General features: G+C 34.4%; 1 protein-coding gene and 1 long non-coding RNA gene across 3 annotated transcripts; one reads left to right on the top strand and one right to left on the bottom strand.

Moving 5' to 3' along the window:
• Positions 1-133: 133 nt before the first annotated feature.
• Positions 134-3,395, bottom strand: LOC132129763 (uncharacterized). The gene is made up of 3 exons (XR_009428573.1): positions 3,339-3,395; positions 1,572-1,645; positions 134-374 (listed from the first exon to the last, which is right to left on the bottom strand). It is a non-coding gene; the product is annotated as an uncharacterized LOC132129763 (long non-coding RNA).
• Positions 3,396-4,238: 843 nt separating this feature from the next.
• On the top strand, positions 4,239-27,560 carry LOC132129341 (signal transducer and activator of transcription 5B-like). 2 transcript variants are annotated; one of them, XM_059540893.1, is made up of 21 exons: positions 4,239-4,398; positions 9,578-9,720; positions 10,648-10,792; positions 11,287-11,367; positions 11,500-11,707; positions 14,497-14,588; positions 14,699-14,847; positions 17,814-17,948; positions 18,103-18,267; positions 20,075-20,162; positions 20,306-20,428; positions 21,470-21,562; positions 21,671-21,874; positions 22,153-22,247; positions 22,873-23,006; positions 23,926-24,075; positions 24,196-24,256; positions 24,523-24,615; positions 24,730-24,750; positions 25,632-25,703; positions 25,820-27,560. In XM_059540893.1, exons 2-21 carry the CDS (start codon positions 9,590-9,592, stop codon positions 25,911-25,913), a joined length of 2,334 nt encoding a protein of 777 aa, XP_059396876.1. In that variant the 5' UTR covers positions 4,239-4,398; positions 9,578-9,589; the 3' UTR covers positions 25,914-27,560. The 2 variants fall into 2 exon arrangements, with proteins under 2 accessions (XP_059396876.1, XP_059396875.1); XM_059540892.1 differs by having other exon boundaries at positions 11,287-11,370.
• The last annotated feature ends 17 nt before the right edge of the window (positions 27,561-27,577 follow it).

Genomic DNA, 27,577 nt, shown 5'->3' with positions numbered 1-27,577 from the left:
TCATGAGCTATAATTACATAGAAATTTGTTTACACAATGCTAATTAGCAACACAACTTAATTCCCTTCTTTCTTTCTTTTTTTCTAGCTGTACCAGTGTAACAGTTGCTTGTATTTAACATATTGATGGACAATTCAAGAAGTTCCTATTTATATTTTTGCTTAATTCTAATTGAGTATATGAAAGTGTAAATGCAAAAATAAAAAACACAAGTGTATGTTTTTGTTACTTGAGCAAGCAAAAATTCTCCATCGATCCCCATATCTCTTCGACCATAACCCTCACCATAGCAACCATCCATGCCGGCGCACTCTGAGTGATGTGACCTGGTCAGCTTGAACTCGACCTCTCTGACTCTAGAGCTAGAGCAGAATCTAAATTACAGAATGATAAAGTGTATGGATTCAGCATTAAGGAAAAGCTCAAAATTACTACTGTTAAGTTTAGCTTTCAAAAAAAAAACTGTTAAGATAGCAAATAAACACATTCGTGCTAAAAGGTTATAAAACCCGCAGGTGCGTGTGTATTATAAAAACTATACAAATACTAAATATGAATACCTCAGTGTATAATGTAAAATCCCTCAGTCGAACATACATAAGCCATTCTGTCAATTTCTCAAATTATATTCATGAATATTGCTAAATAATCCTGTATTTAGTGTGACAGATGTGGATGTGAGCATCAAGAATAAAAGTTGTAAAAAGCGTTAACAATATTTCTATAGTATGCTGCATCCCCTATAGTATATTATAATCCAAGTTATAATGTTCTATTATTATATTTATAATTATTATAATATACAGCATATATATTAAACAATACTAATGTACATAATACACACACACACACACACACATACACACACACACACACACACACACACACACACACACATATATATATATATATATATATATATATATAGTAATATTATATACATTAGTATTATGTTACATATAGAATGTGTATAAACATATTACATCTAAGAGTGGTCTTGGCATATGAAAAAGAATGAGTAATTTTAAAGGTCAAATAAGTTTGCCTGTTGTCCTGAAACATGACAGGATTCTTTCTGAAAAATGTGAATGCAGAAGCATTTAGCATTTTTCATGTCTTCTGCAGTCAGTCTCTGTGATTTGAGCTTTGATATAGTCAGTTATAGCCTTTCAAGAGCATATTATATTTGAAGGATTCTCATAAAAAGCATGTGCGTTATCTGTACTATTTTGTTCTACCTTTAAATGGAAATTGTCCTCAGTATTTTCAAACAAAGGTAGAAATGTTCATGATGCAAACCAGAAAGTTCACATGCAGTGCAGCAAGATTTCCCATAGCTCAGACCCTGCCTACACCTCTGTTCATAACTGCTCATATCTTGCTCTCCTTTGTCCTGTCTAGCCTTGATACTGACAAGGTTGACATCAGAGGAGATCCCTGACACAGGGTGAGTTAAGGCTGCCAGCTGGTAGCAATCAAATCTATTTAGGAGTCAGGGACACATGGACCCCCAGGGCCAAAACCGTAACTAGCCCAACCTTAGCCCTAACTCCCCCCCAAACCCTAGTTACCCAGTTCGGCTGTATTGATTCCAGATGTGCTGCCATCTCTGTTACTCAATACTGGGTCTTTACCTAACAGGACCCTGAAATAATGAAAAGCTTTGAACAATCTGGTGACTTTTGCCTTGATTTTAAAATATTAAACCATTTATTTATAATTTATCTTATAATAATATTATAATAATATATAATATTTATTTGTAGTTTTTTTCACTATGTAGTTTGGGGTCCAATTTTTACAATTTACTAACTAATAACTATGACTTTTGGCTTAATAAACTCCTAACTTGCTGCTTATTAATAGTAGATAATGTAGTTGTTAAATTAAGGTATGGTGCAGGATTAAGGGCTTAATCCTTATTAAATCCTTAATAAAGCCCTTAATCCTGCACAATACCAAAAATGGCATTATTATGTGCTTTGTTCTGATAAACAGACAATATGCCAGTTATGTGCATGCTAATAAGCAACTATTTCAAAATTCATGCATTCACATTTTTTAACAATTTCTGATAGCGTCTTACAACGTTTTTTTCCTTTCCATATGTTTATTTTCATAGTTGTTACTTTTCAAAACAGCTGCGAAAGGTCAGTTGTGATAGAAATCAAACAGTTTGCACAACTCTTATGGAATTTTTATTAATAACATTTGTTCCTTCAGAATTCAGTTTCGGGCCTGTCAAATTCTATCAGCGGGAGATTGACCAAGTCAGCTCTGACTTTGTTTAAGTTAAGGCTGAACATGAAAACAACCCCAGAAGCTCATACAGCATTCTGCTGACCTGTCTCAACAGCCCTCAGACAGGCCAAATGTATCATGAGCGGTCAGGAAATGGTCTTTGATATGAGGAATGCCTGAAGCTTGACACTGCCTTGGCTTCACTAAACATGGACCATATGGGGAGTTTGATTTAATCCAATCTTTAAAATTGGTAAATTTAGAATTATTTTACACATATTGTCCTTCATTTTTGAATTTATAGTTTTATTGCATAACCTAAACTTAACGTGACCAACACAGATCAGTTTATTTTTCACGGTGTCCTACTGCCCTCTGGTGGTAGCACAAAATTATGTTTTTTGGGGAGTACAAATTTTATGTTTTATTTATGTACTCCTTCACTATTCTATAGTCATATCGGCGAGCAAAAGAAAATGTTATTCTAAAATAATTAAATAAAGGCTAGTCCTAGGCTACTAATGACGATGCAGTTTGCTGACTTCAACATTTCCTGATGTAAAAGATGATATGTTGCCAGATCCATTACAAATCCAGCAAACTAGACTGATAAAAAGCCCAAAATAAGCGACTTTTTTTAACAAAACAATAATCCTGAATACGCGGGTTTATTTATTTCTATGCTTCTTGGGAAGGGAGCACAAAAACCAAACAAGCAACTTGTACACACAAAGTAAGTTAACTTGTAAACCGCGGACAAGGCAACAATTCACCTCAATGGATCCAAATGTTCATGATTTAGAATGAGGTATATTATTACACATTCATGGTTGGGTTTTCATGTTTTAAAGTCGTAGACATTAAATTGTTTTATTTTATATTTTATTTATTTATTTTGTCAATGAAAAAATTTACATTTTTCGTTGAATAGGCTCCTTAATTGTTTGTAATGAAACATTGCTGGATTGTGGGCTTTTTATTTTAGTGCATTAAAGATACAATGTAGCTTATCCTCCGTCGGATTTTAGCGAGGAACCAGAAATAATGAAAATACAACAGAAATTGAGAAAACGGAAACCTCTTTCGAAACTCCTTACTGGAAATCATGCGTCTCGAGCAGAAATGGCGTTGTTTCCCCGCCTACAAGTGACGTTGAACAAGGCAAGCATGATGCACACGATGTTGCCTTGCTAGCTCTCTATGTTTTCATACACAACCAGTGAGATATATTTATCTGCGTTGAGCTCATTGATGGTGTTACCAAATTAGAATCTGTCCATCGCTGATCACTGTTTTTCAGCACAATTTCAGTAGCGCTGCCTTGTTTATTAAATATAAGATATACAACAGTTTGATTTAATCGAATTTATTTTAGTATTTTTTTATTATTATTTTTAGGTGAGTTAGAATTTATAGTGTCAATGTGTAATATATTTATAATTTTTAATATACCGGTATTTACGACATATTCTTCGATAGTAACGTTAAATGATTTATTCTTAGGTAGATTTTCTCTCTCATTTTCTTTTTGAAGTTCTTTATTAGCATTACTGTTTTGCAAATTTTATGGTCATTCATTTCTTTCTAAAAGTTAATTGTGTGTGTGTGTGTTAACTTTTAGAAAGAAATTAATGACCATTAAGATCGTTGTGCAGAGTCAGACAATGAATAGGCTAAGCAGCAGGCTAGGCTGTATGAACTTAATAAAATATGAAGCTCACAGAAGATGTAGTAGGAAAATGCTAAAGTATGAAGATAATAAAGTACCAAGGTAGTAAAAATCGAAAATACTCACAAAAGTGTCAAGATAGGCCTTTTAACTTTAAGTACGAAGACAAAATGTTTTACAAAATAAATAGGCACTTTCTGGCACACATAAAACTAGATTTAAAAACGATGAGATATCTAATGTCCTGTGTAGCCTATATACAACGGAATATATATATATACATTTCTAATAATATCCAGCGGGATAAAGTTTCTCGTTCACCGGGTAGAAGAGCTGCATCAGGATGACCAATAGGCAGCAGCAGCTTCAGTGTCAGTGTAAAGTGAAAGTAGGTGGATAGAAAGAAAAAAAACAACAAACGCACACGGAAGGCGCAGACTTAACTCTATATCTCTTTACGTGTGTTAAAGAGCTGGCGTCGAAATCATGTAAGTTGTTTTCTAACAACATTGTATTTTTGCTATGTAAACTACGGACGGTGAGTTTATCGCGACCTGAATTTGTTTATCGCTTTTGTAAGGAGGAAGCATGAGTTTTGTAATAGCCCACTTTCCGCTACTGTACACGAAAATTCGCTGTCGAGCGTAGCGAGCGACCAGAAAAACCATTTTAATCTCAGTATGATTGTGAAGTCGGTTTAGCTAGGCCATTATATATGTATGTTAGCATATTTAAACGACACCAAAATGACATGACCATATTTGTGCCTCGATACTCCATGACAAAATACGCGAGGACATCATGAGAATTCACATATTCAACAAGTTTCCTGTATTTGACTCTACTGGAAACAGCAAGGGAGGAAGGTCTACTTATGTGACTAGAACGTAGCGGACTTTCATATTATTGTGCTAAATGTCAAGTAATTTATGTATGTTTTAGTTTGATAGTGGAAAATACTTAAGTGTTAAGCACAAGCGCCTACACTTGATATTGGAAAATACTTAAGTGTTAAGCACGAGCGCCAACACGAATTCACGCCCTACTTTCTGTTCCCCATAGGCTGTTTATGGCATTGGTGTGTTAGGCCTTTTTTGTGCACTAGAGAGTCGTCTGTTCTTTGTAAACCTTCCTCACTGTTGTTGGAACATTGCTTTTCAACTTCATACTTTGGGATGTAACACCCCCATGCTGTTATTTTTCATAAATATTATATGAATTTGCTGTAGCCTTTTAAAATGCACTAAAAAGGCTTAGTGCAGTGTTTATTTCTGTGCAAAGTGGATAAGATGAAATAAATCAATGTTCTGTCTGTCATTGTTAGATGTTTTGAGTTTCATGCTATTTACTGATGGGTAGTTTTTGTCAGGAATATGGACATGATCTAGAATGCAATGCAATGATTAATTGCAATGATGCCGTTAAAAATAAATTAAGTTAATTTAAAGTTTATTTAGGAAACAGAGATTGTATGCACATTTCTCTTCCAAATGAAAAATAGTGTTTCCCTAATGTAGCCTGAAGAAATAATGAATACTTTCTCAGTTTTTAAGTTGTTTGCTCAGGTCTTTTGTGTTATTAGTCACAGTATTTCAAGTAGTATCAACAATAATTAGATGAGTGAAAAAGGTTATGAGTTTGTTCATTTCTGTTCAGTTGTTCATTTCTGCCATACGATATGACTATTATCAATCCAGTCAAATAAAGAGATCAAATAAAATGAATGAGTGCTCCAAGTGTCTGGTGCCAACTGCTGTCTAGGTTTCAGTGTAAGGCTGGCTTGTTGTGATAATTGCATTGTTTTCTGAGTGAAATGCTGAGAGATTGCTTGGTTGTCCATTACACAATTGACTTTATAAGAAAAAAAAATCACTTATCAAACTTAAGAGATTTCAATGTGAACGCAAACCCTTCTCATCAGATTTCTCCAAAACCGAATTATCAGAGCTTTCACTTCCATATTTATTTTAGATGCTTACCGTCCCAATATATTTTAGGACATCCATTACCAGGATGATGTCTTAACAAAACATGACTATGTAAGAGCAGTCTTTGTGGTAAAAAAAGGCCAATTCACACTGCACCGACAGACATCGACCAGTGCAGACAATCCCCAAACCTTATGTCACAGTTTAGACATTCCACGACCCGACAAACACTAATTCAGCATTGCTCAATTGGTGAAAACAAGCTCCAACAGGGGTTACACACTGATCAGACTGAACCCAACAAAGTGTCTGTTGCTGCCTGTCTGCGTTTGTTGTCGCTGTGTGAATTGACCTTTAGACATAAAATGCTTCAAATTACATTTCTTCTCTGCAAATACTTAAAATGAAAATCTATAATGTCCTCCTGCAGTCACAAATTTTATCCCTTAAAACTCATCTTCGATAATCAAAATGACATATTTAAAAGTGTTTCCCTTGAAATAATTTCTTTAAAATGGCTTGAATATGTCTCGCCGCCCAAACTGCATTTTTGAGAGTGTAGAGATATTCTCCAGTTTTAAGGAAAAAATGTTCAGCAGTGGTGTTGGCTGATTTTGCACATGTTTTTTTTTAAGCATATTAAGAACACCAGACAGACATTTAAACAACATTGCAACTTTTTAACACGTTCTACTCATTTTAAACTCATTTTTACGACACAGGGGGTCTTTAAATAAGATTCAGATAATATGGCCTTGCTTTGCAGCCCTTATCACATAAAGATCAGCACAGTGCTGAAAAAGAAAATATTTCTATCTAAGTCTTTTTATGTTAGAGAGAGAGAACCAGTTACAAGTTATGGAAGATTTAAGCATCTGACCCTTTGCCTATGACCTGCTAAGTTGCAGCGGTAAAAGCAAAGCAACAAGACTCATTTATATTGCTACACAACTATTTAAAAGCCATAAAACCCTGCTTCTATGAATATGCCATCTTATTTCATCTTATAAGATCCTCTTATATTAATTTATTTCGGTACTTCTAGACTGTAGAAAGTGGGAACCTGATTTATACCTGATTTAACCCATAAAAAAAAACTTTTGTTTGTGTAAATCAATGCATTTTGCTTGATTTAGTGATGTTAAATAATATTTTACACTTGAATTTAGCCAGTTAATTTAGATGTTACTGTTTTTTTTAACAGTATGTGTTCTACAGAATTAAGCACCGTTTATTTTTATCAGACCTGTTTTTCCTGCACAGCTTCTGGTGTTCGCACAATAGCAATCTAACACTCCCGATCAACACAGTGGTCAAGTTTAACAGGCTGTTGTCATCTAATACATTTCCATGGTTCATCTGTTTGTCCTGTAACATGACATATTTCCCTTGAATGATTTATGTTCAGATGTTAGGTTTGCTGCTATGCACATAGGTGTGGCCTTTTTTCACCTACGCTGCACCAATACCTTTGTCAAACATTAGTGCAGGTATACCTTTAGTCTATTAGTTGGCATGAAGCCAACTAAAAAAAAAAAAGAGGATCTAAGGGAAATTTTATTTAGAACAGAGGGATTCCCAATTACAGGATGAGTTATGAGCTTAAGTGAATGAAAAACATACACCTTGTGTTACATTTATTTGTGTTCACACTTCTATCTAGTAAAAGAGCTTTATTGGGCAGTGTCTTATCTTTGATTATATATTATATAAAAAAAATTGATACATAAAATTACGCCCTATGATTTTACAGCGAATGTGAAACTAGTGAGTAATTTATTGATTAATATGTTGCAATTTACTACAGAAACACTGCCTACGTATTTCTTGTACAGTGCACTGGCTAAACTACATATTTTAACGAACCTTATGACAGGTCTTCGAGAGTCCTACAATGACATGGGATTACACTACAGTTTGCCTGGTTCAGTGCAGCTCCTATTGTGAAATATCCTGTTTTACTGCTAAATTGATATTTGATTAGATTTTTTTTTTAAAAACAAGCTTTAACAAAGTACAAACTATCTATTTAGATGGTTACTGCTAAGCATATCTACTTAGTTTTATGTGTTTTCCTTATTTGTGTTTTCCTTGTAGATTAAAGGGAAGATTTACAAAAGATACTTTAAAAATGTGTTTTTGTACATATAATGGGAGCCCAAAGTTGTCTGGATCCCAGTGTTCTTTGAAATATCTATATTTCATTTGATAATTTTCATTCATGTGACATTTTAATGGACGATGTAAATTCCTGCTAAAAAAAAAAAATAGGAGTGAGAAGTGGCTCAGTAGTAGTTATGGAAGACATGATCCAGCATGCTTTCGTGCTGGATCAGTTCAGTTTCACTGCTTAAATCTTACACACCATGTGTGCTTGTAGGCAACTCTACTAGACCGAACTAGAATTAGTGAATCTTAACAGTGTGATCTCATTTCTGTTAATGGTATTTGTATGTAAAGTGCATTTGATTTCATTATATTAAATATATTGTGTTTTTATTGCATTTATAACACATGAAATTAAGTATGTTTAACCGCATTACATTTATTTAACACATTTAACACATTTACCTAACTTTACTTTATGTCTGGGTTTAAGTTTCTTAAGTTTTTTCAATTCTGAAAATTAACTATTTATGTTTCACTGGTCTTATCCAGACATACAGAAATACATACAAATAAAAATAATAAAGTTCCATTACGATCCTGTAAAAAAAATTAATTAATCAGCAGCATTTTCGTATTAAATATGTTCTTACTTTCTCACAATGCAGAATAAAGATAAATTATGTGCTTAAACAACAATCTATGTAAGTAAACTTTTATATTAGTGATGGTTGGGTTGCCGGGCTGTTGTTTAGTCAAGCATGTTGTGGCACAGTGTTTTCTGTCCCCTTATGTTGGTGAGAGATAAGGCAGGCATACTGTCTTTTCTCCCTTGTCCAAACAAAAGTCACAGAGAGCATTAAACAAACCCTGCTCTGGTAGTCTGAAATACAGCATGGTATAAAAGGTTGGACTTTTCTTCACTTATTTTATCCAGCCATCAGATGCTATTTTTAATGACCTTTTTCAAAATGACATTGATTTTGTATAGAAGAATTTAGAGTTTCAATTGAATTTGTTCAGAATAGGGAACTTGTTAGACACTCAGTAATTAGTTTTTATTTTTATAAAAATATGGTATTGTGTTTTGTCCTTATACATGCATGGATAGTTTTCTAGCTTGTATGATGATAGGTAAACCTAAAAAAACAGCAATAGTCAACGTCCTTCTTTTAAGACGTTGAACAATGAGTAAAGCATTAGTGTGGATTTTTTTTTTATGCATGCACCCTCATAAGAGATGAAACATTAATCACCTTCAAAATTATTGAGAGTTTATAGAGACTATGTCTGTCAAGCACCATTTTTTAAATGACCTCATTTATTCCAAGCCTTCTGAAGCCAAGTGAAAATATTTGTTTACAAAGTGAGCTAAACTGATTGATTGTTCACAAGATTTTTGTTAACTTTTTAATGTCTTTTTTTATTTTTTTGATGCTTGACTGATTTGATCACTGTTTAAAGATGTTGAATGGACTGCAGCTTTATGTTTAAGACATCACATGGTTGAATAATCTTTTTCATTGTACAATCACTGAAAAATTCCAATTCCAAAGAACCGAAAATGCAGTTTTTCCAGTGCAGTGGTAAAGTTGTGAAATGTTTTTATTGATTTATTTTTTATTTCTTGTAGTGCCTGCACACTATGGCGCTGTGGGCGCAAATGACCCCGCAGTTACAGTTCCTGTCAACTCAGATACTGAATGAACTCTACCCAGACACATTCCCTCTGGACGTCAGGCACTATTTGGCCAGCTGGATAGAGGAACAGAAATGGTATGACATCACTGTCACAAATTAAATCCATGCTTTGTATTTTAATGTGAATACAACATCACAGATGGCAGTGTAGAAAAGCTTTATTCACAGCTAGCAATGATTACTTTATTCCATAAAGAAAGTGTCTGAAAATTAGAGAAGTGAGTAGTATTAGGCATATTCATAAATATTTTCATACATGCTGAAGGTAATGACTGAAAAGTAGTTTGCCCAATAGCATGCAGGCATTGTACATAATCGACCAGTCGTGCCATGTGAGAAGGTGGGATCTACAGAGAACGGTCAATGCTAATACAGGTTAATACATATAATGTATGAGGACTGTACAGAGCACAGCAAATAGAGGCGACAAAGCCAAAATCAGGACATTTTAGGCACTTTATAAGTCCTATCCAGGAATTGTCATGGAAAAAGAGGACGTAGTAATTCCAATATGGCGCCCTCCATGAGGTGACCCTGTCTTTGTTACATAAAGAACTTTATTTACACTACTGATATGACTGGAGTCTTCATCTCATGTGAGGGTACATGATTTTAAACATGTCAAAAGTTAATTTCTTTAGGCTTGAAGGTTTTTCTTTAAGCTCAAATGATTATTATGACATATTATTATAAATTAATATGTACTGGTGACTAAATAAAACAAATTGCAATATGAGTGACTATACTCTGATGCATACTATTTAGTGTAGTTACACTGCTTAGAAATTGTGACAGGGAGCTAAATCATTTATTCATTTATTATTATTATTATTATCAATTCTCATCATAATTAGAATTGGGATGACGGTTGAAGAACAGCGCAGGACAAGCTAAACTTGAAAGACATTGTTCCATGTCAGTTTGTGACAGTTGCCAAGGATAACTCTATGCACTATGCAGCAGTGCTATAAAAATCTTATGTCTGTGTAATGTTTGATTTAGGGAGAACTTTGATGTAGACAACATGGAGCAGGAGCCTCAGGCCCGAAGGCTGTTGGATCAGATGGTGCATTTGCTGCAGGAGGTGGCCCAACACAATCCTAACGTGGTGGAGAGAGTCAAACTACAACATATCAGCCGGAACTTGGTCTGCACAATGAATATTCCTAATCCTCATGATTTTTGCTGGTTTAAAGCTACTGTAACATATAAAACCAATTGAAATAAAGACTTTCAACGCAGGGTTTTTAAAGTGGGATGCAAGAGGTTTTATGGGGTCCATTATTGTGTGAATTTAAATTGAATTGATAAAGTTTCTCTTCAGGTTTAAGTATCTAACATTTCTAACATTAAAAATGAGTGGAAAAAAAATAAACTAGACAAAATCTATATTTTCTATATTTAATCATTTGCTTTGGGTTCAGTACAGTAACAATATAAAAGCTCATTATTGAATTTACAAGCAACACGAATTTTACTGTCTATATGATCTGTGTCTGTATGATGTCTATATGATCTTCATGTGGGATGTTTCTGTATTTATTACTCTTGGCAGCCTGCCATGTTGACACATGTTGTGACAAAGGACATTGTTTGTATTTCTGACTATTTACTATGTAACCTCATGTAACTGCTTCTCAGAGTGTGTTCCAGCAACAACCCATGCAACTTGTGAGGACAGTTCGAGATATTCTAAGAAAAGAAAGACATTTATTAACACAGGTGGTAGGCATAAAACCCTTTTTCTGCAGTATTTTGAATTGGTTAGAATAATGCCACAGCAATCTTAACTTTGTAAGTTCATGTAAATTACCACTATGTCATTGCTTTGGGTGTTTGTGTGCTTGTTTGTAGGGTATGCAATCCAACTTCCCACCCTTCCAGCAAATTCCTCAGGGTCCTCCAGCTACCAATGGCACCCCACAACCTGCAAGAGAGGATGGTAAGACTGATGTGGACAATCTGGTGCTCAAAGTTCTGGAAATTCAGAACTGCCGCCAAACACTTCATCAGCTTCAAGAGGATTTGAACTGGGAAAAACAGGAAATGGAGTCGATTCAAGGTAGGAGATAGTTATTTTTTATTTTTTACATAACAGTAAGACACTCTGGACTGAATTAACTGGTGTTCATCTTCTTATGAAGATGAAAATAGTCTAAATCACTTGAAAATAATCAATCCATCTGAAGTTTCACAGGGCCAAGCTTGCCTTGCTGAAAGCACTCGGTATAAAAGACATTTTCAAACCCCCACTGTTTAAAAGGTGTTTGTTTAACTGAAAACAAAGGAGGAAGTGCTGCTTGGTGGTCATTAATTCCATATGTATTAAACACTTTTTAGGTTATAACATGTTAATGAATGTTTTGCTGTATCATTAATTCCTTCTCTTATTTATTAAGTTCAAGGTATTTGTGAACTGCTTATCATCATATAATACTTTTACAGTACTCATTGTTTTGTATTGAGCTTTTGACAATACATGTTATTCCAAATCACATTTAAAAAGAAAAGTGTCTTAATGATTTACTCAGCAAGTTTCTTATAGATGACACTCTAGGGCTGGGCAATATGGGCAAAAATTCTTGTCTCAGTTTTTTGTGCGACTTGCTATATATGATAGGAATGCATGATAAATCGCATGCGATATGTAATGCATATCTTGTCAGTAAAACCGGTTCTGTAATCAGTAGTAAATCTTCATCACCTGCACGGTTTCACATGGAGAAGCATTTACTACAGACAGCCGTTGTTTTCTCACAAGCTGTGGATATATACATATATATATATATATATATTACTTAATGGAGTGCGTAAGACGTCAGTGTTGCGTGATTTATGATAATCGTGGAGACTAAAATAAAATAAAATACACCATTCACGAATTAGAAGCACAAAACTAGGATTTCGATATAAGCCAAGAGTCTGGAGACTGGTTTTCCTTATATAAAACAAATGCAGTTTTGCAGGCCAGGCATAAGGCCCTGTGTGGTTGCACACTTGGCACAGTCCATGCAACGTTTCTGTTTACATAGCTGCTTGACACGGTTAACATAAAGCTATGAAACAATGCCAGATTGAAAAACGCAATAAGACAAGCCCTAGAGCAGCAGATGTGTAAATAGTTGTTTCCGACATGAGGGCTCCAACAAGTCTAGCCTTGATTTGAAGTTTCGACAAGTATTTGATGTCACAGCACATCAATGCAAAATATATTAAAATGCATAGACTCAAAAGTTAATTTATATGAACGATCAGTTTAAATGTTCTCTATTTGTGTAGTAGTCTTTGTATGAAATGCATTGAAGACAGATTAAATGTGCATATATGTGAAAGTCTCTGTACTGGAAAAACTGCAGTTCTTTGGAATTTGAAGTGTGCGATTGTGTCACAACCCTTTGGACGTTTTGTTGTGTTTTTCATCCCTCACGTGTTCATTGGCCCTGTTTCTGTCTCTCATTCATTAGTTAGTTCTGTGTGGCCATATTTGTTTATGTTCCTGTTCCTGTTCTTGTTATGTCATTATTAGTTCATCCTCACCTGTTTGTCCCTTGTTAGTCTCTCTACTTAAGTTTCCCTCTCTGTACCAGTCCTTGTTGGCTATTAGATTGTATGTATTGATATTCATCTTCTTGGATTGTGATTAAACTTTATATTGAACTATCATCATCTTTATGAGTCTCTCATCTACAAGTGCATGACAGATAGCCTTCAGTATTTGCTAATATTTACAGTCCATCATATAGCTCTTGTTACTCTCAAAAATGTCATAATTTGCTTCTCTAGAAGATTTTTTAGATTAAACTGAATTATTGCTTTATTATCTTACATTTAATTAATGATTTTTATATTTATTTGTAATAATTTATAATTAGCCTGTTTGTATATGCTTATTAAATTATCAAGATTGTCACATGCCAAAACTGAAAGTCTGTAATATAACAATACTATTATATATAATATTTAATACATTTTTAAATGTATTGTATATAAATTGTTAATTTTGTATGTGTGCTTTTTCTCATAATGAGCTTATAGATAATAAAAACATAAAATTTATCACAGGAGTAACACTGTGCTTATTATGATACAATGGAGATATTTGAGATATAAATCTGTACTGAGATATCACAACCCTAGTTCCTGCGGACAGCAAAATAAGAAGTTATTTTTTGATTGGACAGTCAGAAGGCTTTTTATACACTTTCTGTACGTCAGTCATCCTAAAAGGAAAAGGAAGTGAAAGGGAAGGAAAGCGAAAAGCAAATCGGACCATAAATGACATGAGCATCTGTAAAGGATTCATCACTGGAGTGGCTCTTGCTAACATTGCTTAGAGATGTTCAGAATCATACTTAAAGTTAACCTAGTAGTGAATAATACTTCATTGAGAGATTATTTTCGACATAATTAGGGGATAATTCACTCTCTTTCAAACACTGTATACCTATTCAGATGTGTTTACAATTAGATTATGACAGATTTATGAACATTACGAGTCAAACCCCATCCTGATGACCTATACTGACAGACCCAAATGCAAATCTGCTGACTCCTTTACATATATCTTGTGAAAAAGACACTTGCAGCAATTTTACAATATAGTAAGCAAACACCACTTGTACTTCTCTGTAGTAGGTGATACCCAGAGATTATTAATTTACATAAATTTGTGAACATAAAATGAACATCATGAAGAACCACACAAGTGAACTGTTCTTAACCACTGGAGTGAGTTATCATAATCAGGACATTATGTAAAGGATACAGTTTCACATAATGATTTAATAGACATGCACACAGGCAAACATGCATATCAGCATATCTAATGAAATTTTTCTTGTCTCCCTACAGGTCAAAATGAGTTGGATCCACAGCATTCAGATCTAGTCACTAGGCAGAATCGCATACAGCAGCTTGAGTTCAACTATTCAGTCTGTGCAAAGGTAAATGCTTAAATGCATCATAAAGAGGTTGTCACATGGAAGAGAAGTGAAGAAAACTTAGTTGCAGTGGAGCTGTTTTTCATTGTTTGTTTATGTCTGTGTGTTTATAGAAGCGCATGCAGCTCCTTCAAGAGGCTGTGTGCGCTCTGGAGCTTTGCCAGGCCAGTCTTATTCTCCGAATTAAGTCCTGGAGATGGGAACAGCACCGAGCAAGCATTGGCTTGCACTTTGATGACAACCTTGGCCCTCTTCAGACATGGTGACATTTCTGTTTCAGTTGTATTACTCCATGAATGGTATCAACTAAATAGTAACTTGATTTCCTTTCATTGTTTTATTTACTTTGGCCTCTTTTGCCTTTTTTACAGTGGGCTCTGTGCCACAAATAGTTCCTTCATGGTCACAGTATTTAGATCACCACTTCCTGAATGTTTTCTAGTTGAACTGTTTTATTTATTATTAAACAGTTTTTGAATGATTTAGTCAAGTTTTTTTTTAAATGTATAATACGGAGAGAATTGTATCTAATAGAAAACTATTTTTGCTTAAGGATTCAAATTGGATGTCAGGTGGTGAACCAGCACAGTACCAAAACTGTTTATCATACAAAAGTAAACACAAATGTTCTTAAAAAAAATTATGTAATTACATTTCTCAGTATCACCATGAGCTGCATAGGCCGAACATTATGAAATAGTTTTAAAATTACATAAGCTGATTAGGAAAAATATTATACAGTAAATATATCATTTATGTTTTGTGTTTGGGCCAGTTTGACCCACACTAGATTTTCATATTTATTGTTACTTGTCAAACTCTAAAAAGTAAAATACAAGAGACCTTAAATAGGACTTAAAACTTTTTTGAAATTGAGACTTGTTTTCTCAGTCAGCCAGGGAAAATTTTCATCTATTTCAGTTTAACAGTCAAAAAATCTGTCAAAGGTTGTTTTTGGTTGTGTAGTTTTTTTTAAATCTCAATTTCTAGACTGTTACATAACTGAAAAGAAGTCTGAGAAACCAATTTTCCCCTAACAAGCATTTGAGAAAGAGAAAGGGGAAGTATAAATAATGTTAGATAACATTTATATACTTATATGTTTTTTTTCCACATCAGTGTGCAAATAGTCACTGCAAGTAGTCATGACAAATATATATACAGGTGCATCTCAATAAATTAGAATGTTGTAGAAAAGTTCATTTATGTCAGTAATTTAACTCAAATTGTGAAACTTGTGTATTAAATAAATTTAAACCTTTTAATTGTGATGATTTTGGCTAACATTAAACAAAAACCCACCAATTCACTATCTCAACAAATAAGAATATAGTGACATGCCAATCAACTAACCAATTCAAAACACCTGCAAAGGTTTCCTGAGCCTTCAAAATGGTCTCTCAGTTTGGTTCACTTGGCTAGACAATCATGGGGAAGACTGCTGATCTGACAGTTTTCCAGAAGAAAATCATTGAAACCCTTCACAAGGAGGGTAAGCCACAAACATTCTTTGCCAAAGAAGCTGGCTGTTCACAGAGTGCTGTATCCAAGCATGTTAACAGAAAGTTGAGTGGAAGGAAAAAGTGTGGAAGAAAAAAATGCACAACCAACCGAGAGAACCGCAGCCTTAAGAGGATTGTCAAGTAAAATTGATTCAAGAATTTGAGTGAACTTCAAAAGGAATGGACTGAGGCTGGGGTCAAGACATCAAGAGCCACCACACACAGACGTGTCAAGGAATTTGCTGAACCACAGACAATGTCAGAGGCATCTTACCTGGGCTAAGGAGAAGAAGAACTGGACTGTTGCCCAATGGTCCAAAGTCCTCTTTTCAGATAAGAGCATGTTTTGTATTTCATCTTGAAACCAAAGGTCCTAGAGTCTGGAGGAATGGTGGAGAAGCTCATAGCACAAGTTGCTTGAAGTCCAGTGTTAAGTTTCCACAGTCTGATAAGATTTGGGGTGCAATGTCATCTGCTGGTGTTGGTCCATTGTGTTTTTTTGAAAACCAAAGTCACTGCACCTGTTTACCAAGAAATGTTGGAGCACTTCATGCTTCCTTCTGCTTACCAACTTTTTGAAGATGCTGATTTCATTTTCCAGCAGGATTTGGCACCTGCCCACACTGCCAAAAGCACCAAAAGTTGGTTAAATGACCATGGTGTTGGTGTGCTTGACTGGACAGCAAACTCACCAGACCTGAACCCCATAGAGAATCTCTGGGATATTGTCAAGAGGAAAATGAAAAACAAGAGACCAAAAAATCCAGATGAGCTGAAGGCCACTGTCAAAGAAACCTGGGCTTCCATACCACCTCAGCAGTGCCACAAACTGATCACCACCATGTCACGCCGAATTGAGGCAGTCATTAAAGCAAAAGGAGCTTATACCAAGTACTGAGTCCGTGTACATGTAAAATGAACATACATGTAAATGAACATACTTTCCAGAAGGCCAGAAATTCTTATAAAGTATTCTAATTTGTTGAGATGAAGGTTGAGGTGACTTGGTGGGTTTTTGTTAATACACAAGTTTCACAATTTGAGTTGAATTACTGAAATATATTTTCCCACAACATTCAAATTTATTGAGAGGTACCCCTGTATGTGTGTGTGTGTGTGTGTGTGTATATATATATATATATATATATATATATATATATATATATATATATAAAATAGATAGGAATTATTATTAGATAGGAATTATTACATTTTTATATTTTTATACTTTATATTCGTAAACCCCTGACAAACTACAATAGAGATTTCTACTAAAGATTGAATTTTTACATGAATCTGTAGTTTTTCTTTTTAATTTTTGGCAAATTGCATGGAAACCAATGTGAGCAATCTGACCCTGTTACAAAAGTTGGCTTTGAACACAAGAGGAGTTAAAATATGTTGTTATCAGATACTGTTGCTTTCTTTAAAAAAACTCAACAGGCTTGTCTTCATGGTTTGAGTGTTTGGTTTGTGCCTCCTGAATTTCAGCAGATTGACAGACTGTAATTCACCAGACAATACGCATTGTGTATATTGCAGCTCTAACTTTGTTTATCCTTTCTGCAAGTGCACTCATATTTCATGTACTGTGGATCATGTTTTGATCAGTTCCTCTGATTTGACTGCTTTTATTCAAATTTTTATTTCACGCATGGAATCTGTGCTATTTGGCCTAAATGTCTTCCACGTTCTCTCTTTTTTTCTTTCCTTTTTTCTGTGGCAGGTGTGAGCAGTTGCTTGGAGTAAATAGTAACCTGAGGCAGGAGCTCATGTTGGTGAAGAGAGACCACGGAGTGGTTGAGCAGTTTCACACATTGCAGGAAAGCCTGGCACATGTGCTCCAGACTCTCATACAGAAGTATGTAGGGCTCTTTTAGATCTGAGAAAGATAAGATTGCAACGTTCCTAGTCATCTTGCAATCACAACAGATGATTATGCAATCATGTAAAAAAAGTCAGTGCTTTTTTCTTCTGTTTATTGATATTGTAATTTTTTTGTCTTGGCAACTCAGTTCATTGGTAGTAGATAAGCAGCCTCCCCAGGTCATCAAAACCCAATCCAAGTTTTCCACCACTGTACGCTATCTGCTGGGAGAGAAGATGGCCCCTGGGAAACCTGTCCTGTTGAAGGCTCAGATTATTACTGAGGCTCAAGCGAGACAAGGTGTCGTACCCAAGTAAGCATGCTGTCTTTTTTTAAATACGCACATACAAATCTCCATAGGACCATATTTACAGAAAAAATATTAATTATTTATTTAGTATAAATGTTATTTTTTTATGTGTTTTGTTTTATTTAGTTTAAAATAAATAAATTGTTTTATTACTGTCTTTTTATTGTTCATATTTTATTATTTTGTTTATTTTATAATTAATTAGAAAATATTTTTATAAGAATTTTTTAATTAACAACACTTTACAATAAGGATCAAAAAGGTGTTTTGCAATATGCATTAGTTATCTTGAATTAATGAGCAGTACTTTTACAGTATTTATTAATACAAATAAATTATAATACATGTTCATTTTTACATAAACTGCCACATTCAGCAAGGATGCATTAAATTGATCAGAAGTGAAAGTAAAGACATTTGTAATATTACAAAAGATCTAATTCAAATGAATGCTGTTCTTTCGAACTTTCTATTCATTATAATGTGACCACAAAACCAGTCTAAAGTGTCAATTTTTCAAATACAGCTTTCCATTGATGTATGGTTTGTTTGGATAGGGCAATATTTGGCCGAGATACAACTATTTGAAAATCTGAAATCTGAGGGTGCAAAAAATCTAAATATTGAGAAAATCGCCTTTAAAGTTTTATATTATTAATCAAAACTGTTTCGATATATGTTAGGTATGAAATTTACAAAATATCTTAATGGAACATGATCTTAAGTTAATATCCTAATGATTTTTTGCATAAAAGAAAAATCTTATAATTTTTGGCTTTTGCTACATATACACCCATGCAACTTAAGACTGGTTTTGTGGTCAATGATCACAAATAATCCTGAAATATATCACAATTTTACTAAAATATTTAGTAGTTTAATTGTTTTCAACATTGAAAATAATAATAATAATAAGAAGAAGAAATATTTCTCAAGCATCAAATTACCATATTAGTATGATTTCTCTAGTGTCATGTGACTTTGAAGGATGAAGTAATGGCTGCTGAAAATTCAGCTTTGTCATCACAGGAATTATATTTCTGTCACTTTAATCTATTTTTAAACTATTGAACCCTAGTATATAATAATACATTTTTAACATTTCAAGATATAAATAATTAAAGATAAATGAATTAACTTATGAACAAGCTTAAATTTACAATGAAAAATAGTGTATTTGTAAATAATATTAGCGTAAATTAATAAATGCTTTAAAAGTATTGTTCATCATTAGTTCATGATGCCTTTTGCATTAACTGATGTTAAAGAATTGCAACTTATTGTAAAGTGCTACCATATTATTTCATAACAAGATAGTATAAATGGACAGTTTTATAGACTGTCATTCACAGATGCAAAAAAAACTGCAAAGTGTTTTTCACTTATCATGCACTTTTAAAGGTGATGAAAATTTGAACTAATTATCTTGATGTCATTTTACAATTACGTGCCAAAGAAACTGAAGGTGAACAGAAAATATGTTGCTGAACCTTGTTTCATGTGTGCAATATCACCTTCGATCTACAACTTAAGTGGCATTATGTTGTAATGTGACTTTTGTGCCTTTGCTGTATGTGAAAATTTGCCTGTACAAGCTGTTATACATGTCATACATTTGACAGCCTTTGTTGCTGTTCTCAGACATAAAGAGGAAGTGGAGGCTCAACAAGATAAGCAAACAGAATCAGGGTTTCAGTTGAGCTGTTAACCATACAGTGGCAATACAATTTTCAATTTTAGAGGTGTAGCATACACTTATAAAATATGCAAATGTTTTATAATCATTCTGTCTCTGTCTTGGTCCACTTAGTGAAAATGTAGGAGAACTTATCAACAGCACGGCAATCTTAGAGCACAACACTGCAAGCAAGAGCACTTGTGCTACCTTTAGAAACATGGTGGGTCTTTGTCACAAACAAGTGTTCTTTGAGAGTGGTGATTTTTGATTCCCTGTAATATCTGTTGATTCACTGATTTCACTGTAACATTGATATTTTTAAAAAATACCTTCACTTTAAGAAGCTGTTTTCTTCCTCTTCAGTCCATAAGGAAGATCAAACGAGCTGACAGGAAGGGTTCTGAGTCGGTGACGGAGGAAAAGTTCGCTTTGTTGTTTACCACAGAATTAACCATCACTGGCTGTGAGAGCCCTTATAGCATTCAGGTGGTTGCCCATCTTCTTTTACTAATTTATGTTAATGCTATGAATTGTTTAAGTTTATTATTTAGTCATCGTATTTTAGTCATCAAATATTAGATACATATATCAGTCCTACCGTGATTTTTTTTAACGTTTTTTGCCACCCAAAGTGACTGAAATTGTTGCTGTCAAAATTTGTGCCGATATGTACACCATTTTTTGTTGTTTTGCAGTAAAATCCCACCTATAATCATGATGTACTTATGTATTTAGTGACAGTGAGAGTACAAATACCTGTAAATATTTGAGCAAATTCTGAAATTGTGATCTTGTTCCCCTCTGGTGACATCAGCATAGAAATACTTATAAATCTGCTTTACTAAAAATAAAAATAAAAATAGTGAAATCAAGCATTAAGAGGACTAATATACATTATATTCATTATTGTAAATACTATTTTAAGAGTAGCCCAGCATTAAACTTCTAGAAAGTTTCATTTTGTCCCACACAATCGAAACATAAATATAAACAAGGAAGTGAACAAGTTGGAAAGACAATGACCAAGTCAATCCCTCACAGGAAAATATGTAATATCACCTTCTCCGCTGCTCATTTTGGATCCTTTATTTCCTATTAAAAATTTCTATATAAACCAAGTGATGCCATGAATCAATGATTAAATTTTTAAAAAAAAAAAAATTTAAATATTACCATCTCTGTTTTTCATATTGGAATTTTATTAACACTTGTGTATAAACCTGACAATTTGTAAGTCCTTTATGGCCAAAATGTTCATGGCCATTCCATCCCTGCTCATTTTACAAAGGCATTTACTGCAGTACAGCAACATGACAGTTGAACGTATTGATTTATTTGTTTAGGCACTGAATTATGGATTTTGATGAGCCAACTCCCTCTAAGATAACTCCCTTTTCAAATAATGCTGTTTGTGCTTAATTCTGCAATTGCAAAATCCTGGAGGGACTAATGCATAAAAACGTCTATGTTGGTGTGTATGAGTGAGGTAACTAACTACAGTAACTTACTGTTTTATTCATCTTCCAGACAATCTCTCTCCCTGTGGTTGTAATTGTACATGGTAGTCAGGAAATCAATGCTATGGCGACCATCATATGGGACTGTGCCTTCTCTGAGCCTGTGAGTAATCTGAAACAACCCCGTCAAACGTCTTTTTCCTCTTGTCTGCCATTTTCAAGGTTTTGTGAACAAATCAACAATGTGTTCTCTGTGCTGTGATGATTTCAGGACAGGGTTCCGTTCGTCGTTCCAGAGCGTGTGCCCTGGAAGAAGATGTGTGAAGCTCTTAGCAGTAAATTCATGTCTGAAGTGCAGACACAGCGGTGCTTGGACAGATACAACCTTCACTTTCTTGCCCAGAAGATCTTCGACCAGCCAGACATAAATGAAGATTTCAGCAATATGCCAGTGTCCTGGGCTCAGTTCAACAAGGTGCCACTAACATGCATTTGTTTATATGCATTATTATACAATATTATGAGCATGTGTTGTCTGACAGATGAATAGTAGGTTTGTTTTTTCATATTATTTATACTTTTATTAGAATACCGACAGTGTTTAAATGCTGTTGTGTCTTTAATTTCATTGCATTTGTGCCCAATTTAACGAATTTATCTATGTCTCTAGAGACCCTAGCAAAATTTATGTAACATTCACAGATGTTTTGGTTGGCGAAATGGTGTGACTGATTTCTTTCTGTTTTAACACAGGAAGTCCTGCCTGGTCGAAACTTCACCTTCTGGCAGTGGTTTGAAGGGGTGATGGATCTTACAAAGAAATGCCTGAGAGACTATTGGAGTGATGGGTACAGTTACATTTCCTCAGTTTGTTTTTCACTTTAAAGGGAACTAGATAAGTCCAAGTGTGCCGCACAAACGCTGAAAAGTGAAGACAAGACGTTTCGATCACCCTCAGGTAGCTGGACGCAGTATATGTTGGTAATAAACCCTGCCCTCTCAATGTAATGTGACGTGAGACAAACTAAATAATCAAATTACACTTCAAATACTTTTTTTTTGCATTTAATTTGTTATTTGATTTGTATATAAAAAGGGTTTAGCATCATGAGTGTGATTTTTCGATTGGGTCTGTGGGAGTTTAGGTAGAACGTTGATATCTCGGCCCCAGAGATGGTCCTCACTGCAGAACAAAAGATCCAAGGGGCGTGGTTGGATCCAGATCCAACTCCTCCCACCTCTAGACCCCTAAACCTACCAACCACGCCCCCTGGATTTTGTGTTCTGCAGTGAGGGGCTACTTCAGCTCCACCTCACTACTGCTCAGACTCGGGCTAAGATGACAGCGGCCATACTGAGAATGTTTTGGCTTCACTTTTCTAAAGTGAAAGGAATTGGAGACGTGTCGTCCATCTTATTTTTACAATCTATGGATAAGACTAATTCGATTTCTGCCCCTCATTGCCCCTGCAGATTGATCTTTGGCTTCATTGGAAAACAGCATCTCCATGTCATCCTGCAAAACAAACCCAACGGCACCTTTCTTTTGCGCTTTAGTGATTCAGAGATTGGTGGCATCACCATCGCCTATGTGGGTCCCAGTGATAGTAAGTCTCAAATATTCATACTATATGATGCACTACTGTTTTAAAGTTTGGGATTGGTAAGTTTGATGTTTTTGCATGAAGCCTGTTATGCTCACCTAGGCTACATTTAAAAATAGAGTAGAATAGCAATAGTGTGAAATATTATTACAGTTTAAAATTGGCATTAAATTATGATTCATTTATTTTCTCCAGTTGCTTAGTCTGTTCAAATCCCGCCACTGGACGCTTGTGTTCATCTTCCTCCATTTTTTTTTGAGTGCAACACCCACATCTCAAATTCCAATCAAAAACCAATGCATAGAACCAAGTTCCCATCCTACCTTTATTCTTTTTCGATAGACTGTTACACTGGGATGTATGTCACAATACAGAAGAGAGAAAAAAGGTCAATATTTCAATTTCATTGCATCTTTAAAATAACGGTTTTCTTTTTTAATATATTTAAAAAATATATTTATTTCTGTTACAGCAAAGCTACATTGTCAGCAGGCATTACTCCAGTCTTTAGTGTCACACAATCCTTCAGAAATTATTCTAATATGCTGATTTGGTGCTCAAGGAACATTTCAGATTATCAGTATTGAAAAGTTGTGCTGCTTAATATTGTTTTGGATTCTGTGATGAATAGAAAGCTCAAATCAACATTTATTCGAAATATAACTTTTTAACAATGTAAAAATACTGTCACTTTTGAATGGTATATACAATTTTGTTTTTGTCTAACTTAAGTATTGAGGAACAAAATTAGTCTGAAAGAGCCTTTTGCGTAAATAAAGGATCTATTTTATTTTAAGTTACAGATAAAAGTTTATTTTACCCGACAGATGGATATAATATGTCCATGTAGTATCAGCAAGACTAATTCAAATGTATTGATCTAGTGATAATTTGCAGTTAAATGTTTTGTTTTTCTGCTTAGATGGAGGCAGGAAAATCCAGAATATCCAACCCTTCACTAAGAAGGATCTGGATTCAGCTGGCCTTGGCGACCGCATACGGGACATTAACTGCATCACTCATGTGTATCCAGACTTACCAAAGAACGAAGTATTTAAGAAATTCTTTACAGGTGTGCAACCAGATCTTTAAGACAATGTCTGTATACTGAGGTTTTATATATATATATATATATATTGTGTTAAATATAAGCGAAACGTTTAAAAAATGATGCGTCTGTGTCCTGAAACAGTGCCTTCTCCCCCTAATCCTGATGGTTACCTACCATTCAAACTAACAACAGTAGTCAACCCGTAAGTAAAGATATTTTGCTGTAAATTTATATCACTTTTCAAGACGTCAACAAATTCACCCTCAGGTATTAATAAAGAAACCTTGAATATATTATAAACTGAAGTATAATTTTATGAACATTTTCATGTTAAAACAACTCTGGGTAATTAAAGAGAACTGTTTCTACATATAGTATGACAGGATAATTAATTCAGTTAATTTAACTGGTACTGTAATAGGCATTGACAATGTCTGTCACATAATTGTATTTTTTTTTCATGTTCAGAGGAGACCAACGTTCCTCCACCGCCAACATACCACCTGACACCCCTATGGATATGTTTGGGCAGTCTATGACCAATGTCTATGGGCCAAACATGTGCGTATTGGATTAATCAAATCATTGTTAAAGCCACAGATATACACACTGTTGCCATTTTTTTTAACAAGTCTTTATTGGGTGGTGTATAAAATACCCCTTTTACCCCCACAGGAATCCGGCCATTTTCTCCCCGTAAGTATAATTAAACTTTCGCTTTGATAAAGTTAATTCACATTCACATCTGTCTGCTCAAATGGAACAAGTAGGACAAGACACTATGCTGATTATATTTCTAAATAAGAAGGCTTTATTGTAAAACAAGCCATCGATGGCTTTTGAGACAGCATCCTAACCAAAATACAGTCTCTTGAAACACTGTTAATTGTTATATCAAGTGCACAAGACAATCTTCTACAATAGACACTCATGGTTGATTCCAGCAGAGTCTGAAATTAGCACGTTGGTAAGCTAACATCGCAATATTCCCCAAAAATGAATAGCAAAATGTTGAATTTTTTTATGCTTTTGAAAAAATTTCTCTTATGCTCACTAAGACTACATTTATTTGATCAAAAAACAACCAATCAGTTAAATCAGTAATATTGTAAAATGTTATTACAATTTTAAATAGCAGTTTAATAATTGCAATGTTAAAATGTGTGAAAATGTAATTTATTCCTGTGTTGACTGAATTTTCAGCATCATTGCTACAGTCTTCAGTGTCAGTATTATTGTAAAATTATCAGTGTCATTACTGTCACTTTTGATCAATTTAATCCATCCTTGCTGAATAAAAGTATAAAGAAATAAAATAAAACTTACTGACCTAAAACATTGTAATGTCTTTTTATAATGAACATTTTTCTTGGCTCTGTCTGCCATCTTGAATGCTAATTTTCACTGAGCTTGTGGAGAGTGGCTTTACCACTGAGGGCACATGTGATAACATAGTTTGAGTTAGCCAACTTGGTAGGCAGCTCAGAATTTAGTATAGAACAATAGCACCCAAGTAAAAGTTTGGCTGCAATGGCTGTTTAATCACTGACTATTGTGATTCTGTTGCCCTATCCCAGACTTCCTCAGTCTACACCTCCATATATGCCAGAGCAAATGCCTGGTCAAGGACCACTCTACCAATCACCAATGTGAGTCACGGCCACAGTAAGGTTTACTGATGTATCAGCATCACTTTCTGGTAACACATTCGCACATCTGTTCTTTATCTTTATTAACATTGTCAACTTTGTTTATTCTATAACAGGCAACAAGCTCCCTCAAGTGAAGAAATAGACATGGAAGCACTGGAGGGAATTTTGTCATCTTTTTGTCAAAATACTAACAAAGATCTTAATTAGAGGTAAAGCATCTGTTCTTGCTGGAAAAGGTTATCAGATGGCTTGGTGCTTTAAGGACATCTAGTACAACTCCCAAAAGGACACATTACCAATTTGTTCCCAAAACAAGTGTATCAGAAGAAATGCACTTTTCTTACATTCATATCCATGAATCATTGGGCAGCGGGTGTCTTTATCACATGGATTGTATACAACTCTGTGTCACACTCGCTTTCTCCTGCATAAACACACTAACCGTGCAATTTAAAGGAACAGTGTGTTCAACTCCGTAATCATAGTGAATGATTGCTAGCAACTTTTAAATGAAATTTTATGAAATTTCTGCGAGAATCAGATGAACCTTTGGTCTCATTAGCGTGTAGTACCTAAACTTGCAAGTCGTTCCCTGTTTCAGTTTTATGACTACTTTTGAAAGTATCATTATAACTGACAAGTGAAACAGGAAATTATTTGCTATCACATGGTTTTATGAAGAGAGACCAAATAGATTTAGCATGTTACACATTTTTGTCTGCCAGAAGATTTTGTTCCTTTAAATTTGATGCAGAAAAACATATTCCAGTATGGATATTTGACCAGAGTAGATTAGCGATATTTTACTCTCAGTGTCCTGAATGAAATGGATTGTCTGCAGATGCAGACACAGATGTGAGCTGAAATGTATAGCAATGTAAAAGAACGGCATTCTTTTAGACCTTTTAGAAATGATAGGTTTTATTCAACTCTATGCAAATATTAGTTTTCTGCCATATTCCATATATAGATAGCAGTTTATTTGGTCGTTTCATTTGCATGACTTGTGTGTGATTGCATATTCAACATTCAGTATTCGTATGAGTCTACAGTCAGATTTGGCCAGTAAACCTAAAAAAATTTTGATATTTTTTTTTTAAACGTTTTTAAAAAAGTTTTTTAAATTACATATCACTAGCGAGTTTTGCTTTACTATGCCATGTATCATTTGTTCATCCAGTTGCACAAAATGATATAGCTCAGCCTCTTTTTACATAATCAATGGCTAAAAGTCATGTAAAATACATATCATGTGCACAAAATAACAGTAAGGTTTTGTGTCAAATGTAGACATAATTCTGTGTCCACGTACTCTACAGTGTTCTGTGTCACCATTTCTGTATTTAGTCTTTAGTGCTAAAACTCATCAACGTCCTTAAAATTGAAATGTATTATACAGTTTCTCTACCTTAAACTGTGATTTTTGCCATCCAACAATACTGCTCTATATCTTGTAAAATATAAGCTTTCATCTTAGTGCTTTGAATATGAAAATATATCAAATGGAATGTTTTTCAAATGTGCCATCAGTAACTGTCTGTATGTATTTAGTCCAGTAGGGGAGAACCACACATTCTTCTTTCTGTTGTCTATTCAGATGTTCTGTCTGTAGCACTAACTGAAAAAAGTGCTAGATATGCACCCGCCTGATCGATACCTGAAAGTCTCACCATATTCCCGTTACTGGCCACAGAGAAGTATAAAGCACTTACGCATTTGTCTATGAAAAATGTTAACGTTGCCATTTTTCTTTTTTAATACATGTGACCAAATCTGTAAAGCAGGTATATAAGATTTTCTTTTAAAAGAAATGTTCATATTCCCATGTTTTAAATAAAGTCAAAATTCATTCAAGACTCTTGCCTGAGTAT

Source organism: Carassius carassius, chromosome 46 (assembly GCF_963082965.1).
Source record: "Carassius carassius chromosome 46, fCarCar2.1, whole genome shotgun sequence".
Taxonomy (NCBI): domain Eukaryota; kingdom Metazoa; phylum Chordata; class Actinopteri; order Cypriniformes; family Cyprinidae; genus Carassius; species Carassius carassius.
The sequence above is the reverse complement of the archived record's forward strand: the minus strand, read 5'-3'. Positions and strand labels throughout refer to the sequence as shown.

Coding starts and splice junctions, on each gene's coding strand:
- LOC132129341 (XM_059540892.1), top strand. CDS start 9,590: ATGGCGCTGTGGGCGCAAATGACCCCGCAGTTACAGTTCCTGTCAACT. Junction 17,949..18,102: donor CTCCAGACTCTCATACAGAA/GTATGTAGGGCT, acceptor TTGGCAACTCAG/TTCATTGGTAGTAGATAAGC. Junction 24,257..24,522: donor CTAACAACAGTAGTCAACCC/GTAAGTAAAGAT, acceptor TTTCATGTTCAG/AGGAGACCAACGTTCCTCCA.